This window comes from Apteryx mantelli, chromosome 2 (genome assembly GCF_036417845.1).
Source record: "Apteryx mantelli isolate bAptMan1 chromosome 2, bAptMan1.hap1, whole genome shotgun sequence".
Classification (NCBI taxonomy): Eukaryota; Metazoa; Chordata; class Aves; order Apterygiformes; family Apterygidae; genus Apteryx; species Apteryx mantelli.
In genome coordinates, this window is record NC_089979.1 from 146,114,344 (window position 1) to 146,131,430 (window position 17,087).

Consider the following 17,087-nt stretch of genomic DNA (forward strand, 5'->3'; position numbering starts at 1 on the left):
TCTGCACTCGTATTATTTACCAGGTTTGGTAAAAACCTACATACAGCTCTAGATATGGATCTAAAAGTCCAGATGCCATATTATTCTTCTATACTGTGCGGTATGAAACTGAGAACTTAAAATGAAGAATGCTGGTCTTACAGTTTTGCTCACTGAATCATATGAAAAATAGGCACCTTAACATAAAGTATAAAGAATTCAAATGGGGGTTGAGGAGAATACAGCAGAGCAAGTGCTGTGTTACTCAGTCCAGCTGGTGGGAACTGGAAATGACACAGAAGGTACAAAGTTTCATTTCTGCTGGGATCTGTAGTATTCATTTCCAGCACTTTTGACTGAAGAAGACAAAGCTAGAAATAAGCCTTGGCCAGAAATTTGGTGTTCAAGAATAGAGAAATTAATTATATTGCTGTAAATCCTACTGACATCAAGGCAAATATACGGGAAGTCATGATCCCAAACATCTGTTTATGGATAAAGAAAAAAAGTTTTTCAAGCTCTTCAGATTCTGAGGGAAATGAGATAAAGCTTGGGGAAAAAAACAAAATAGTTAGCAATCCTGATTATAACATGATAATCCAAAACATCTCTTATGTTCAAAACTATATGTATGTATCATAATACATACAAAAAGGCTCTTCCAGGGTTATGTGAAATCTGAGAATCAGATATAGGCACATCAACAGTGCAGAATGATGAAGTTGCATTTTAATGTATATGACTCCATAACATTAATGCATCTGTGCTTGTCATTACTGACACTAAGAACTGCAGCAGAGAAAAGTGGTGGAATGTATCTCCAACACAAGAACAAGGTTGGGTGCATTCATTTAATCTAAAACTTCTCCAGGGCATAGTTAGTTGCTGTTCATTTTATTAATTAGTCAAAAAGGTATTACTGCTTTAATTTGCTTGCTGTGCACGCAAAGCAGTAAGTTTGTTTTGTAATGAGATATCTTATTTGGATCAGTATAAAATAGATGCAGCAGATTGTCTTATTTTGATGTCAGCCTGCTTTTTCTGGCTATTTCATCATTGTCAATGAAGCCACCCTCAGCCTTAAGTAAACTGTGCTGTTTCTCCCCCTTCTCTCCCCAGTCCTCTCTCCAGGACAGAAACTGTGGTAATGAAAATACAGATTGTTTATGGTAAACATCCTAAAAAGCCATTAATTATTTTTGGCTGCTGTTATATGCAAATATGCATAATTTCTGTAGAAACTATGAAAATCTCTGCACTTCCAGTCAGATGCCCCTGGGTTTATATTAGTGCATCACGCGCTAAGAACAGTGCATGAGATTCTAAGGATTAAAATATATTTCTAATATTTCTGTCCCTTCTCACTCCCTCCCCTAAAAGTGAAATGTATTTCTGCCTTTTAGAGCACATTATACTTCACAGAGTAATGATGAAAACCACATGTATTCTGAATAAAAACAACGTTTTGCATAAACAAGCACCCACTGTACTGCTAATACATTAGAGAGAAGCATGCCATTATTGCCTGGTAATGCATTCCTAGTTCTCCATCTCTGGCATTTACTCAATTTTCAGATATAAGTGTGAAAATTTAAGCCACTGAAAATCTATTAAGGGAGGACCACAGCATAACTAGCACTGAAAAAAACAGCTCCTGAAATGAAAGACAAAATCAAAATAATGAGGTTAGAGGGCCAATCCTGACAAGGCACAGATTTGGCAGCGCAAATGGGTTACAGCAACTTATTTGCCAGTTAAGGAAGCCAGCATGGAAGAAAACTCTTAAAGGCCAAAGCCACCCCAGCCAGCATGCATCCTCCTCCCCTCATAGTCCAAGCACAACAGGAATGGGGGCGGTGGCAGGGTACCATCATGTTGCAGCAAGATACAGCTAATTTGACAGCCTTTAAGGTGCTAGTATGGCCTGCACAAAATAGAGTAGCTGCTCTATTTATTAGATTGGGCTGCTCTAACTTGAACTGGTTGGGATGCGGCCAAAATTCTCCTAGAACCGGCATGCTGCAGCCAGGGCTTAAATGCATCCTTGTTGAACATCCTCAGTTGCACAGGAAGATGCTTACTTCAGCTCAAGTGTGAGCTGGAAGCCTGACCATAACATTGTCAATACCTTCCTCTCCATGGCTTCGGGAAGTTAAGTGGCCTGATAAAAACCTTACTTGTGTAGTGGTTCTTATGCCTTCCCCTTCCAACATCACAAGTGCTCCAGCAGTTTCTCATGAAGTAAGAAGGTTGAACCTGCCTCAAGATTGGGAGCATCATGCCTGCAGCACTGATTAATTAACCCATATTGATCTATACTAATACATACTACACACCCAACAGGGTAACTACCTCTTTATATGCAACAGTGAAAATCGCATTCCATAGTAAGAGAGCACTTTTGTGGCCTCACTGCAGAGGCACAGAAATTTGGCCATAAATGAGAAAGCACCATAACCAAAATCAGAAATATTTCACTAGCAGTGAGGCACTGAGTAGCCAGCAATGAGGCAGGCTATAGGCAGCTGACAGGAAGGATTAGGGATGGACTGCTTCTTGCGGAGAAAGAAAAAGTCAGGCAGTCTTCCCAGTCCTTCTTTGAACTAGTGAAAACAAAACAGTTTTTGGAATTACAAATCAAAATCAGTTTCAGGAAGAATGCAAGTGAAAATTACTGTTAGGGCACCACTAGAAAATTGCCATTTCCACAGTTAAGAGAAACTCTAAATCCTTTCAACATACTGTTTCTCTACAATTCAATCCTGGGCTATATTCAAAATTATTTTATATTAAATCCTATGGCTTTACCCTCTAATACATTCAACGGCATCTTTTATCAGGAATGCTACTTGAAAAAAACATCACCTTTTTCAGCAGAGGCAGGAAGGAAGCAAAAAGGTTATTTCCCTCTTCACCTCTCTCTTTCCTGCTCCCCCCTCCCCTCCGTCATGTACAGTGTTTTCATGCTAGTCGTTCTACTTCTGGACGTGATCATAAACTGCCTTAAAACTTTTGCCTTGCAGGGACAAAACCCCACTAGAAAGACCAACATTTCTGGCTCCTAATTATTCTCTCTTCCACACAGCCTCTGCCCTTCTCACCTTCCATTCTTCTTTCCCGTCTTCTTTTTCTTAACAGCCACCTGGTATATACTTCAGAGGGCACAGTGGAATAGGTGAAGTGGAATCACCCCTCTTCAGAAGACTAGGACAAGGCTTATGTACTCCTTAATCCTTTACACTTTGAAGGTAGGAGGAAGGTCAGCATGGTATACCAGCAAGCAGTGGAAAAAAAAAAGCGGAGAGCCAAAAGCACAGATTTCTGGAGAGATTTCTGTGTTCCTGCTCACAACGGCAAAGTTCATCCAGCAATTTTAAAAAACTGAGGGCATTTAACAGATTATGTTGATAAGGTCTTCCAACCTTTCAAATGTTTCACGAATTTTGCTCCCCCCCCCCTTTTTTTTTTTAAATAATCTGTATGTACTTTCCTCCTTGATAGCATTAGTCAATCTCAAAGTCATTCACAAAAAAGTTACCGTTATGTTTCCTAATGAGAGCCAGGAAACTGAGCCACAGAGACATGAGATGGACCAAAGGTCAGACAGCTGACTGGTGGCAAAGACAAGACTAGTTCCCATTTCTCCAGACTTCAATTCAATGCCATAGCTGATAGGTCTCACTGTTTCTCAGTCTCTGGGTGAAATCAAATTTTCTCAAACTAGATTTAACATAAAATATTTAACATTTGCAAAATGTCACATTTACAATATTTTTTTGATATAGAAGTGGAACACAATGCTATGCAAGTATATATACCTAGCCATATTGCTTAATAAAACTCATTGTCTTCTCTGCTTTTAGACAGAAAAAGAAAACAGATTTCTGTACACTCTAGTGAGGACCTTAATATGACATAATAAATGCAGTGAGACAATAATTTCAGACAAGTGAAGCCACCTAGGGAATCACAATTATATGTTACCTACCAAATTTTTGGTCAAACCTCCATGCTGGAACATGTGCATTGTGCTTCAAGTTGCTGTTTGTTGGCAGAGGCACTGTTACATAGATGGGGCCATTCACTGGGATTGGAGTCCCATCACTGTTGAGAAGATGAACACTGACTGCAGTGACAGGGGTGAGGTCATACCTAGTGCTGTTGCCTACCAAGAGAATGAAGGAATATTATGACTACATATTTTCCCAACATTTAAGACACACCCATCTGGTTCAATGCCACAGCACTGGACTGATATACTTCTCAAGGGAAGATGAAATTAATCCTCCCTATCTTACAAAATTCACCACAACCAAGCTGTATATACTTCTGTATTTTTCACTTAATAATTTTGGAAAATTCTGAAAGTCCTGCATATATTTTCTCATTTTCATTCATCTTTTACTTAATACACACAAGTATTGCAACCATAATCATGGCAAAAATCTTACAAGCCTTTATTTGTATAAGTCTGCATTATAACCAGCTCACACCCAACTATGCAGTGGCACTGCAAAGGATGATAGTTTCATGTGTAAGAATGCAGGGTGTATTTCCTTTGGCCTTTCACTGAAATAAAGCAAGCTAAACAGATGACTCTGATATCCAACTTTTTTTGTCAATCTATATAAGGTAATCATCATCATTCTTTATGTTTAAACTGTGTGCCAACGGACGTTACTTCTTGACAACAAGATGATTTATAAAAATATTATAACCTTTCAACCATTTAACCAAATGCACCAACGACAGAGGAAAAAAAGAAGGTGTATGTAAGTATTCATGGGGGGAAAAAAGTTTTAGGTACTGTTTAAAAGAAGATCTGGAGCGCAAAGCAGTAGGTATTGAGCTCTAAATTGAAGACACTGAGCTTCAAGTTTCACAAGGGGGTTTGAGCCCATGCTAAAAGGAGCCGTCCTGGGGCCTCCTCTGTGCTGGCAGTGGTGGCTGTGCAGCTGCTAATCCTGCTGCGGGGCTCATCTTTTAGTCTGCACATAGGGAAAGGCAGAGGGGTGCACAGCTGGATGAAGAGAGGCATACCATCCCTTCTGTAATCCTGTTGCCTTGTATCAGCCTGTAAAGCACCTTTCCACCCAACAGTGGTATGTCCACCTGCTAAAACTAAGGCACTGAAAACAGGCGATATTTCAGTGCCGGTGTTCGTTAGGATGAATACATTCAAGGCAACAGTGGGAAAGTATGAAGAACTTTATGATGTGACTAAGTCTCAAGGAACGGCCTTTATTAAATTCCACGTCTCTAAATGACAGTCAGCTCACCAAAGCTAAGACATAACCAGGAACAGGGGGGAGACAAAACTCCTGAAAATTTTAAACTAATACAGTATTTGTGAGAGGTGCCAAACTGAAGACACGGGAAATAATCAGAAGTAATTCTGCATAATGCTTGCTGTAGCATCGTCTCTGACCCATGTTTTTCCCAGATGTCGAGGAGAGCGTCACTGTACCGAAGCCGACAGTCTGAGGAGGGATGAAAGTACAGACACAGGCACATACCATTTGCTTTGATTCACTATAAGCTGTGGGGCAGAAGCGTATCTTCCAGAGGGATGAAAGTGCTGAGCAAATAGGTACTCTGAAGATGGCCGTATAAAAAAGCCACAGAGGTGACAGGAAAACAAAAACAAAACAAAACAGAAAAATAAGATTTGGGAATTCAACTAGGGAGTAGGGGAAGGTTGCCAGTCTACCCAGACATTTATATTATCAGCTCCAATGGTGCAAGATATTATCCCCTTACAGCCTTAGAATATAAAGCAGAGAGAAAGAGGAGTGAATTGGTGGGGAAAGGCTGTTCCTTTATTCATGATTGTTCACAGCCTCTGCTATACGCCTGTAATTTCTGTCAGATTGACACTTGTTCCTAAATTACTAGACTTAGACCACCAATTAATTTCACATCAACCACCATGCAAGTGCACAACAGAACTGGCTTTCAATCTCCACTGATCTGAACTATATTAAAACTTCTGACCTATCACAGTAAAGCCACACATGCCATTATTAATCTAAACCATCTATTCCACACCTGAAACACTAAATTCAGTGATGACAGGTATCACAGCACTGTAAGAATTCTGTCAAGTGCATTCAACATTGAAGTGTGAGAGATGATTATGAAAATTTTTGGGAAGGTGCTTTATTTAGAGTGGGGTTACACTGAGTGGTAATTGTTTATGATAACTCAGGTAAACAGCATTTAATTTAAAATGACAACATATACTACCAATGTTAGCACAGAATGAAATACCAAACAACCTTCCATCAGGCTGATGTCAGAGAAATAAATTCCTGTTGCTAAATTATATCATAACCTGGTCAGGTTTTAGCATATGCAAATTAAAAAAGGTATAACATAAGTATTTCTAGAATCTAAAATTAATATCTAAAATTAAATTATGTTTTATATTTTAGTTATTTTTAGAGATTTAAAGTTTTAAATTTTGCTTTCATTAGTGTCTTGATAAGATATGATATCTACCTCGTACCTGTAAATATGTGTTTTCAGCCCCCCAAAAAGTATCCTGATGGTGAAACACTATTTGCATCTTTTTTACTTAAGGAGCACTGACACTTCACTCAGTGCTGGGCTGAACAAGTTATACTAGAAGATAAAGAAGTTTCTGAAATCCACTGACCTGTGACAAGAAGAAAAATCCTTTAGGCTGCCACCTTGTATGGTAGATAAATGCTGATTAAAGATAACTTTTCTCCTTTCTGTTGTGAAGGTAAATTAAAATCAATGCTTATGAAACTCTCAGATGCTATAAAAATGGTAAGCACATGCACAGATTAAATGGGAGCTGACTTCAATAAATGTCAGCTTTCATTTATCGCTTGCCATTTTTGACATCTGGTGACCTGTAAAAAGCTCTAGAAAAGTCAGGAGAAAAACCATGGTAACTTAGATTTGACTCTTTGTAAAGAAGCAAACAGCCTACAAAACCATCAGGAGTAATGATTATTAGTGAGCACTGTCCATTACTGCAGACTATGGAAGTTTTGTTTACTTTGGATGAAAGGATAAGATCCTGTGAAACCATCCTAGTGTTCACTAGTTGGTTGTTAATACAAACAATAAGCTAACATTATACAGGCTTATCACTATTTGCCGCTAAATGCTTTGAATTTTTATGTTTGGAACAAGCTGATTCATGCACTGAATTTTCACTGCTCCATATTACTACTTCAACACACCCAGCTGGGATTATGGGAAAACTCATTTCTTCAACTCCAAGAGAATAGATTTTAGTTAAAACAACTGTAAACTCACCCTGGATAAATACTAGTCACAAAATCGAGCATATTTAAACAAATGGGAGGACCTGCTCCAAAAGTCTACAGAACTGTAAATGAATAGAAGAGTAATTGAAAAAAAGGGACAGCATTCATGAACAATCTACATTTTCCCATGCAAATTAATAAGTTACTTAAGAATTCTAAAATTTGTACATGGTATTTTTCTTCTTTTCTTGAGAACAGAAATATTTAAAAATCCCCAGCAGGTGGTGATCTCATTTTTCCCCCCCCCCCCGTCAGGAAGTTTTTCAGGTGAAATCTTTGTCAAGTCACTTAGAGATGTAGAAAATGGGGAAGTCTATCCAAGTTTAGGAATTTAATGTTTCCACACCAGGACAAACTTCTACTAAAAACAAATGACATTATATCTATATCATAGTGCATATATGAATATACTGTATTCATACGCTATATTATACTGTACTGAAGACTGCAGTATTCAGAAAATAAGGCTCTTTCTCAGTCTCTTAAACCCTGCTTCTTTTCAGGTTGTTTCGGTCTTTTGTGTCAATAAAGGTCAAATCGAGCACCCCTCTGCTCAAACAGAAAAGCTCCCATCGTAGTCTGCACATACCAGCATACAGAAGACTGGGAAATCAGGGGGTGCCAACCTCTGTTTTGTAGGAGGCTGGGAGGTAAAACAGGAGGGAGATGAAGTGCTGATTGCGTAACTCACTGGAGAGGTGATCATTTAAAATTTTGGCAAGATCTGTTTTGACTAATTAAATGCAAGAGAAGGAAGTTGGGTTGCAGAGCACTGAGGAAGGGACTGGGAGAGAGGAATCCCCCCCTCACACTGTCAACAGTTTGTTCAGTGAGTTTAGAGATAAAAGGAAAGGAGATGAGAAAGCAGATGGAGAGAGGAGTGAGATCAAGTACATTCCTTTGTTTTAAAAAAGATAAGAGATCTTACATCATGTTTGAGTTATAAGCAGCCAGAGAAAAGTGAAGGTTGAAGATGAGAATGGGGAAATGACAGATGAAGAGATAGGATGAGATGTGCTCACTGAAGCGGACAGAATGGCTGGAGTAAGGCAGCAGACACATTTCTGACTGTAACAGAAAAGAAGATGCTCAGATTTGTAGAAAGAGAAGGGGAAGTTTATTTTGCTGGTTTTATCTGAGGAAAAACTGGCAAGCTCACTCACATACTCTTTACACACGTGCCCTAATATTCAGCATCACCACATCACCACATCAGAAGTAAATGCATCCTGAGAAACAGCAGGGAGGGCCTCAAAGGGTTTTTTTAGCCTGCCCTCCAGCTTCAAAGCAGGCTCAGCTATGCCTACGCCAGCCTGACATGCGATTGTCCAACTCAGTCCAGCATCCCCAAGCAGCCAGTCCTGGAGCTTAAACTATCCTCATCATTAGCAAGGTTTTGCTGATCGCTAATCTGAATTTCTCTGGCTGCACTGCAAGACCACTGCTTTCTTCCTGTCCCAGTATGAACACAGAAAACACATTATTCTTCTCCTTTCTGCAGCAGCATTTTAAGCATCTGAAGACTGTTATGCCCAATTCTTCTATTTTTCTCTAGCCTACACAACACCAATTATTTCAATCAAGACTAAATGAGAAGTAGAAGAGTAACAGGCAGTGGCAGTGATAAAAACGTATTAAGGCTTTGAGTTCAATACTTGTTGTGTTTCTGTTACAAATTTTTGTTTTCCCCTCTTTGGTGCTAAAAGAATTTGTGCGTATTTGGCTGAAGCTAGATCCAAAAGTAAAATGCATTTAACAAAGCCACTGAAACAACTCTGTTGAAATAGCAGAACAACAGAGTACTAAATCCTTAATATATGGGCATTTTATTTATTTTTATGAAAAAATTAAACAACAATTTTATGGTATTCTGAAGTTAAAACTCTCTTTTGTTCCTTCACATGAATCTGTTTTTGAATGGAACATAAAGCAAATACAAAATGACACATTTGGAGACTTAGCTCTAAACTGCAGGTGTAACAAACTTTACTATTCTCCCAAGGCCAAGGAGTCCTCAACTTTGCTATTCAATGGCTGCATTTAAGGGATGGAGGACCTTGCTCTCTGTGCTGACTTAAACATTGATTCCTATAATTAAGATTATCAGCAGGAGAACCAGATGATGCTAATACCACAAGAATTTTGTTAAGTCAAGTTAAGAAGTGGATCCCCGGACCAATACGAAATCAGAACAAAACCAAAAATTGTGCATTACCTGTTCCATTTCCATCTAATCCCTGCAAATAAGGAAAACTGTCCACTTCCCAGGGTGAACTGGCTGCTGTTAGGTATGCTGTCAAATCACTGTAGCTAGTGTTCTCTGGTAATTTCACAGATCTTCTCTGAAAGTGAACTTGTGGCTGAGTCCGTGCCCCTAAAAAAATTAAAAGTGACTTTATATCCAGGGAGGATAGAATATTTAGGAGTGCATTTGCAGTTCTATTACAAACTAAAGTAGCCTGAGATGGACAGAGACATCAGAAAGCTACTACAAAAGTGGAGAAAATACAGGTTTTTTTATATTTATTTTGCAACTGCTATTATTTTTCCACAAGTATCACAGAGTAAAATTTTTAAGGCATCTGATTTCATAAGCTTTTCTGATTATGCTATTCTCAGGACCACTTCAAAATTCATTACAATCTTCTTTTAATGAATACCACTGAAACCAGAAATGAATTCAGAGGTAATTTATGTAAAAGCTTAAAAAGGTATGCAGTTCAACATCATTGCTTAAATTTTGTTTCCTTTGGAATAACAATATAAATATAGTTTAAACTCTTTAAAGTGATCTTTTAAGAGACTAGAACTCTACCTGTAGTCTAAATTAACTTGTGTAATTTCCGACTTTATTTTCACAAAGCTCTGGCCACGTTACTGTCTCTAGCACTGAGAAAACACTCACTAAAAACACCATATAAAAAGATTCACTTGTCAAAGGTTGGGTGAAAACAGTTTCCATATTTTTCTAGGCAATGAACACATCTTCTAAATAGAACCAGGTTACTTGGCATGTAAGATTTCTCTGTTTTCCTCTGTCTTGTATAGTTTTATCATTTTTTCAAGATCACTAGGTGTTAAATTGAAGGATCTTTACTGCAACATGATTTAAGACTGTTTCATGTACTATTTCATTTCATGTCCCAAATAAATCCCTGGTTTATAAAGTCAATAGTCTTTTTCAATGGATCCTCACCATTCATTCAGCTAGCAACACACAGCAAGACTCCATCTGCAAGTTTGTGTGTACAACATGCAAATTAAATTTTAAATCAAAAGCTATTGTATTCTCCAGAGCTCATTTTGAATACTCATAGAACACTCCCCACACAGCATAAAATCAAGAGGCAAGCAGTTTCTTTCTTAATTCATACTTGACTATGTGGTTCAAAGATGTCAACTCAAAACAGTTTTGCTTCTCTTCTCCTGACGCAGTAGCTTTATGTTACATGCAACCACACTGACAAAAAGATTAAAGAGCTTGACTCACAACTGCTAAATTTTACAATTGCCAATGTCATTAACCAGAAGAGTCAAATCTTTTGAATTATCTTCTAGCAAGAGTTATAATTATGATGAAACATGAAATTCCACACAATAAATTTTGTATCAGCCAAAAAGAATTGCTATGTAGGCAAATAAGTATTTCCAAAGAGCTGATCATTAATTGTTTAGCTGTCATTTCTTTAGTAACTTTGCAAGAAAAGGTTGGAACACCATTTTTCTTTTTTAATTTCTGAAATGTTGAAGTATTTACATCAGGATCTCAAAACTAGCAGTATCCCTAAATGCTGAAGGTAGTCATTAAACAATACACGTCTGAAACAGGAAGAAATCTCTCTTAGCCCATTTCTAGGCTTAAATGGAAAACAACATAAAAGACTAAATAAATTGACTGCAGTGAACTCAGGGGAAGACTTATCTCCCTGGTGCTTTGCAATGCCGTAATATAGTTTGCTGCACCTCCGGGACAGATCTGTTCAAACATTCAAGAGTCTATGCCTGTGCTATGTGGGTTCATATGTTCCATATGGATAAGCATCCACAGTAACAAGAAAAACACAACAAAGAAACCAGTATTAGGATTATTACTAACAGTTCAATGCAAAATTGTAGGATTTTCAGCTGTCTAAAGATCTGATTAAGATGAATTATTCAAGTTGCCAAGAACTGGTATTATATTTCTGAAGATCCAAGTAATTAAGAATTAAAAACAAAATAACTGTTGTTGAGCCTGTTAACACAGTAATTCACTGGGAAGCTCTGGAGTTTCCTTTTCTAAAGGATGGTTATTTTGTAGCACCTGGGAGAGCCATGAGCTGCCAAATTATAAATTCTTAGGGAGACTCTGAAAGCAAACCTTAATTTCTTGGATGCTGCAGACAACACAAAATGCTCTTATGGCTAAGCCCCAGAGCTGACTTGCACAGCAATAAGCTAGGATGCACATTTTAAGGCATTAGCTATTCAGAAACAACTCCCTGTGAAAAATGAATTTTACAATCATTTGTTGTAACAAAACAACAACTCTGCGCATATATAAAGCATGCCCATACAATAAATTAGTCTGCAAAATAACTAGTTAGTTCACATGCTCGATTACCAAGCACAAACTCCTTCATACAGAAACGTCCCGAGCAATCTAGGTTCTTTGTCAGTGGTCAAGTCCTGGACCTCAGGGAAGCCACTTAACCTTTCCATAAACCAGGAATAGAAATATTTGCCTACCATTGCCTGGCAGATGCTTAATTCATTAGTATGGGTTTGGAAATCTGGGCATTAAAGTGAATGCACCCCAGTGAAGACTGTACAAGGGAACCTGTCTTTACACCAGTAAAGCTGTCTTCCCCCCAGGCACACTGCTTTGCTGCCACACGCTGCCCTCTCTCTCCCTTCAGCTATGTCCCCTTCTTCCCACCAGGGATATCCACACAAATTAACCTCAGCTCCGCAAAGAAATGCGCCTTTCCTCCTCTCCTCATTGCATTGCTGGTGGCAGGAAAACTCAGCAGTGAGAAAGTCGCCTGAAACCCGTCTTTCGCTGTGACTCCCCTCTCAGCTCCTCAGCCAGATCTCTCCAAACCCCACAAGTGACTTGAAGGGGCAGAAGATCGGAAGCCATAAGTGAGAGGCTTGTGAAAGAGGTAGCCACCAACACTCTCACCACCTTGCTAGAAGATCATCAGCGCACTGCTTTAGCAGAGGTCACAGAGCATTTTAGTACTTATGCTTGGGAAGAGCCTTGCTGTGGGAATTGGAAGTGGTAAAACAGAGAGAAACATCTGTGCTGACCAGAGTCTTACAAGAGAGTATTTTTCAACAAGTCAACACTTACCACAAGGAGGAGATTATTACTATTGCTTTTATTACTCAAGATAACTTGCTTTGACTTATAAAACCAAAACAAAACCCAAATATGTTCAAGTGTAAAACTGGCATGCGAGTCCTCTCTCCGTTTGGCAGGTGGTGCAAGGGGAAGGACTTTTGGGCACTGATTATATCTTTTTTAAGCAACCTCCTGCCAACAAACCAACCATGATTCAACTGCTGCCATTTCCATTTTGCTGATGCGCACCTGGAGATGTACCCATCTCAAGAAGTGCCTCCGAGCAGACACTGGAGGTGTGCCATGTGGAGCCACGCTGTTGTCTGAGCCTCACTCTATGCTAAGTAACATCTGAAGTATAATCAACCCATGCTCTAATTGCTCATGTGTAAGAGACAGGCAAAGGATAGCCATACTGCTCCCACCCTCTGAATGCTGAAGTTGAGCTTGTCACTGTGCTGGTATTACATAACCTGAATGGCTCAGCAGCTGGTAAGCTCCATCCCTCGCAATTACTGTCAGAATACAGCAGTGGACTGTAATCCCATCACAAAAAATGAAGTTGGCTTCATCAACTCAGACAAACTTCTCAATCGCATAATAAGTTGCTTGCTTGATTAGTTATTCAAAGGCAACTGGTAATTTAGTGTACCAGACAGACCTTTCTTTTTCTTTGATTGGTGCTTTAAACACCAGTGTTCCCAGTCTGTTCCCAGTATAATGAGTTCTGCTCTGTTCTCAGTTTGCACTACGGTGACTCCTGATCATCTCTTCTGAAGCAGCTTGAAGTTACTGGGAAATAAATTGGAAGAGTAACAGAAAAACTAGGTCACAAGGATTTTGGATCAGGATTAGAGAGATCCCATTCAAACGTGGGTACAATGTCTAGGCTGTCTTTCATTTAGGTTTCATTATAAGAGAATTCCCAGGAAAAGGAGCATGGGTTGGTTCCATAAAATAGTTTTTACTATGCAAGAATGAGAGTTCAAATAAATTCCAACTCTTAGAATACTTTGGGTAACATTTTCTTCCTTTTTTTTTTTTTCCTTCTCTGCCATGCCAGCATGGAGGCAGAATCTGTTATATTATTCTAGTTTAAAAATACTGGGAACACCCTGAAGAAACTCACTGAAGGGAGCAAGACTGTGGGGAAAATATCCATGAGTGCCACTTAGCTGTTAAATGTCCCTTTTGCCCTTTAATGTCCCCCGGTTTTTGAAGAAAACTATAAAAATGAAAATATTTTTCTTTTTCAGTGAATTGCATAATATAAGCACATTTGAGTAAGACTATTTAATACAGCATGATAGCAGAATACTGTTGGTAAACAATGTTTCATGTTTTGTCTACTGGAATCCCTTGTGGTTTAACATACTCCATAGTCCATCTAATTTACCCCATTAGATAACGTCAGCTCTCAAACTGCAGAATATACGTACCACAGCTGTGTTGTTATGTAGCTCCGAGTGTTCCAGCAGCTACATAATTTGTTTAGTGCTTTTTCAGCTTCAGTCATATCTAGTGCTCTCATTAATGAAAAGCCTATTGTGTCTAGATGGTTTCTAACCATAATAAAAGATGTTATTATATTCCCTCAGATAAAACAAGGTTATCTTAAAGTATTATTGAAAGTAGTAGTCCCCTGTTTATTAACTATCTGCTAGAGTTCAAAATGATGGTATTCATACTGCATATGAAAAACCAATACACAGTTTATGCATAATAAGAATGCTAACAGGAAGGAGAGCCCCTTGTTTGGGGTTATCAAGGTATCTTTAAGAACTTCTGTTCTTTTGTTAAGAGACTTACCTCAGTGTATCAGAGCAATTGGACTATGTATCACTCAGATCCCTACTAGATGAACCTTTTAATCTTCTACTGTGCAATTCAAGAAACACACTGTTCATCTGTCTGATACTGATGTTGCTTTTACTTTCACGTTTGGCCTTATGAAAAGGGGCTCCAAACTTTATTCTTCTAATACAGAGGGTTTCATAATACGTGGGTTTGCAGGCGATCTGCTAAGGGGTCCACAGGAAGTAATTAAGAAAAGCACGTTTGTATATGCTATCCAACAATGCATATGAGAAATTTTCAATGCACCTATGCTTTTAAATTTCTAAGGCATTCACAGTAGGAATCAAGGAACAATTTAAAACTAGAGAAAATTCTTAGAGAATAACAACATCAGAAAATGTTTACTGGAAGGACGGTTAGATGAGGCTAGATGAAGAAACATCTAACAGATAATGAAAGAAATTTAATCTCTTGCTCTCAACTGCCACACTGAAGTTCAAACTTGTTTATTACTAAGTAACTAAAATTCCCTAGTCACAGTTGTTATGGAATAATTTTGCTATTAATCAATTCAGTAAAACCATCCCACAGAGGAGAGGCCTGACCCTACATCCCTCAGTGAACTCACAGGAATTTCACAGGAAAACCTGGTCTCATCCACTGTATAGAGTTCAGAAAGGGCCAGGTTGTCAGGTTTTTTAAGTGTCATTTAAATTTCAATTCCAACTTCCACAAATCAGCATACCTTGAAATCCTGAGACTATCTGGACTACATCATCATAGACCATTAGAGTAGCTGAGCGTTCAGGAAGAAGGCCAAGGCTCAGTGAAGAGAACACTGTAGAAGAGAAGTGGTTTAAGTGTGATATATTTGAATTCTTACAAAAAACCCCAACAACAGAACTTATTTTCTTCCATTATTCTTTCAAACAGGCAACCCAAACTATTAAAATTGTATTGTATACATAAGAGAAACAAAGTGCATTTTCTAAGCCAAATAATTTAATTGCCAGAGTAATTTCTATTGACCTAAACAATACACTCCATGCTTTGAGTCCTGACAAAGTCTTGCATTTGAATTTGAAGTACAGAAGAGTGCACTGGAAAGCAGAGTTTTGGGTTATGACTCCATACTCCACAAATGTCCTGTCATTACATAAAGATGAGTGAAATACTAAGCCAGTCTGACTGATTTTTTTTTTTTTTTTTTGTGGAAAAAAACCCCAACCTTCTTACCTCAGGAAGATTTTAAGGAAACTTAATTTTTAAAAACTCAGAGGTGCTTACATAAAAAGTCATATAAAAACACAAAGTATGATGAATAAGTCTGAATAATTTGCTTTAAAATACAGCATGTCTTTACCGAGTCATCACCTACACTACAGAAGTTCTCTATATAGCAGAACTAGTGTCATTCTACCACTGGTAAGAAAGGGGACAGACAAATAGTATTTGCTGCAAGAAATCTGTGTCCAAGGGCCTCCTCTGCCCTTGGACATAGACACTCCTTAGAGGGTGGGTGTGGGAGGGTGTTTTGTGTATGTATGCACACACGTGTTTGGAGAGGGAAAAACACAACACAACTTCATGCCAAGTATTTTAGACCCAGAAGACCAGAAATACATACAGAACTAGCCACTGAGCACAACTGACTCGTGCACTCATGGAAACGCTGAGAAGTAGATCTACCTCCACTCCCTGCATGGCTTTCAGAGATAGAAGGAGAGGAAGAAGTTAATGTAGACTAAACTTTTTTGATGAATGGGCAGGACCCCACATCTGCATGTAGAAAGTATTCATTCCATTCTGAAGTGACCACAAACTGAGGAACACTTTTCCAGATCTCACTAATTAAAGAACAGCACAAGCTCTTCTGATTTTCTGGCGCTTTATAAATTTCCTCTGAATTAATATATATTATTTGATCCAAGAGACCTTATAGATGATAGAAACAAACTGGGAGACTGTTCACTATTTTTGTTATAAGAAATCTATTCAGCTTTTAAAAACCAGAAATTTTAGTGTATATGAGAAATACAGGAGAAAGGAGAAGATAGGAGTAATATACTGATAAGAGTCATGATTTAAAATATTCTCTTAAAACCATGTAAGAACATTAAAAATAAAAATCAAAAAATTGTTACTGTAATTACAGCTGAGAATTTTCTTTCAAAAATTCTACATCTGAAAAAAATGTACACATCCATCAATGTAAGGAAGGATGCCTAGTGTAAGGAGCATTAAGGCAGCAAAATGTTTGTTTTTACTCCAAAAATTTAATTTATATAAAAGAAAGCTAATATAATTTAGATACTCTGGGGGGCTCAATACAATAAACCATATCAATGTCGTCTTCTGTGTGTGTCAGGCCGTAATGCATGGATAACCTCTAAACTTCCCTTGGGCTTTCTGCACAATCATTTCTCAGCATGACAAAGACAAAGTCAGTTTTTAAGGCCAGAGGGATCACTGTGATGATCTAGTCTTACTCCCACATAAAAACAGCCTTCCCTGAATTAATCACTACTTCAGATCCAATAATTGTGCTTAAACTAGAAACCAAGTTGTAAACAAACAAACAAAACAAAAAAAACGCTACCAAATCTGCTTTTAAAGGTGTCCAGTGGTAAAGAATACACCATAACATTTGAGTGTTCCAGTAACTAATTATGATGACAGTT

The 17,087-nt window shown here is 38.2% G+C and overlaps 1 protein-coding gene across 1 annotated transcript in view; it reads right to left on the reverse strand.

Annotated features, from left to right (window-relative positions):
- FAM171A1 (family with sequence similarity 171 member A1) overlaps positions 1-17,087 on the reverse strand; it is an 88,762-nt gene that overhangs the window by 16,884 nt on the left and 54,791 nt on the right. The window contains exons 3-5 of the mRNA XM_067291753.1: positions 15,152-15,244; positions 9,499-9,657; positions 3,968-4,144 (exon numbers count right to left, since the gene is read on the reverse strand). Of these exons, the coding sequence (XP_067147854.1) occupies positions 3,968-4,144; positions 9,499-9,657; positions 15,152-15,244 (429 nt within the window). The remainder of the gene's footprint in view (positions 1-3,967; positions 4,145-9,498; positions 9,658-15,151; positions 15,245-17,087) is intronic.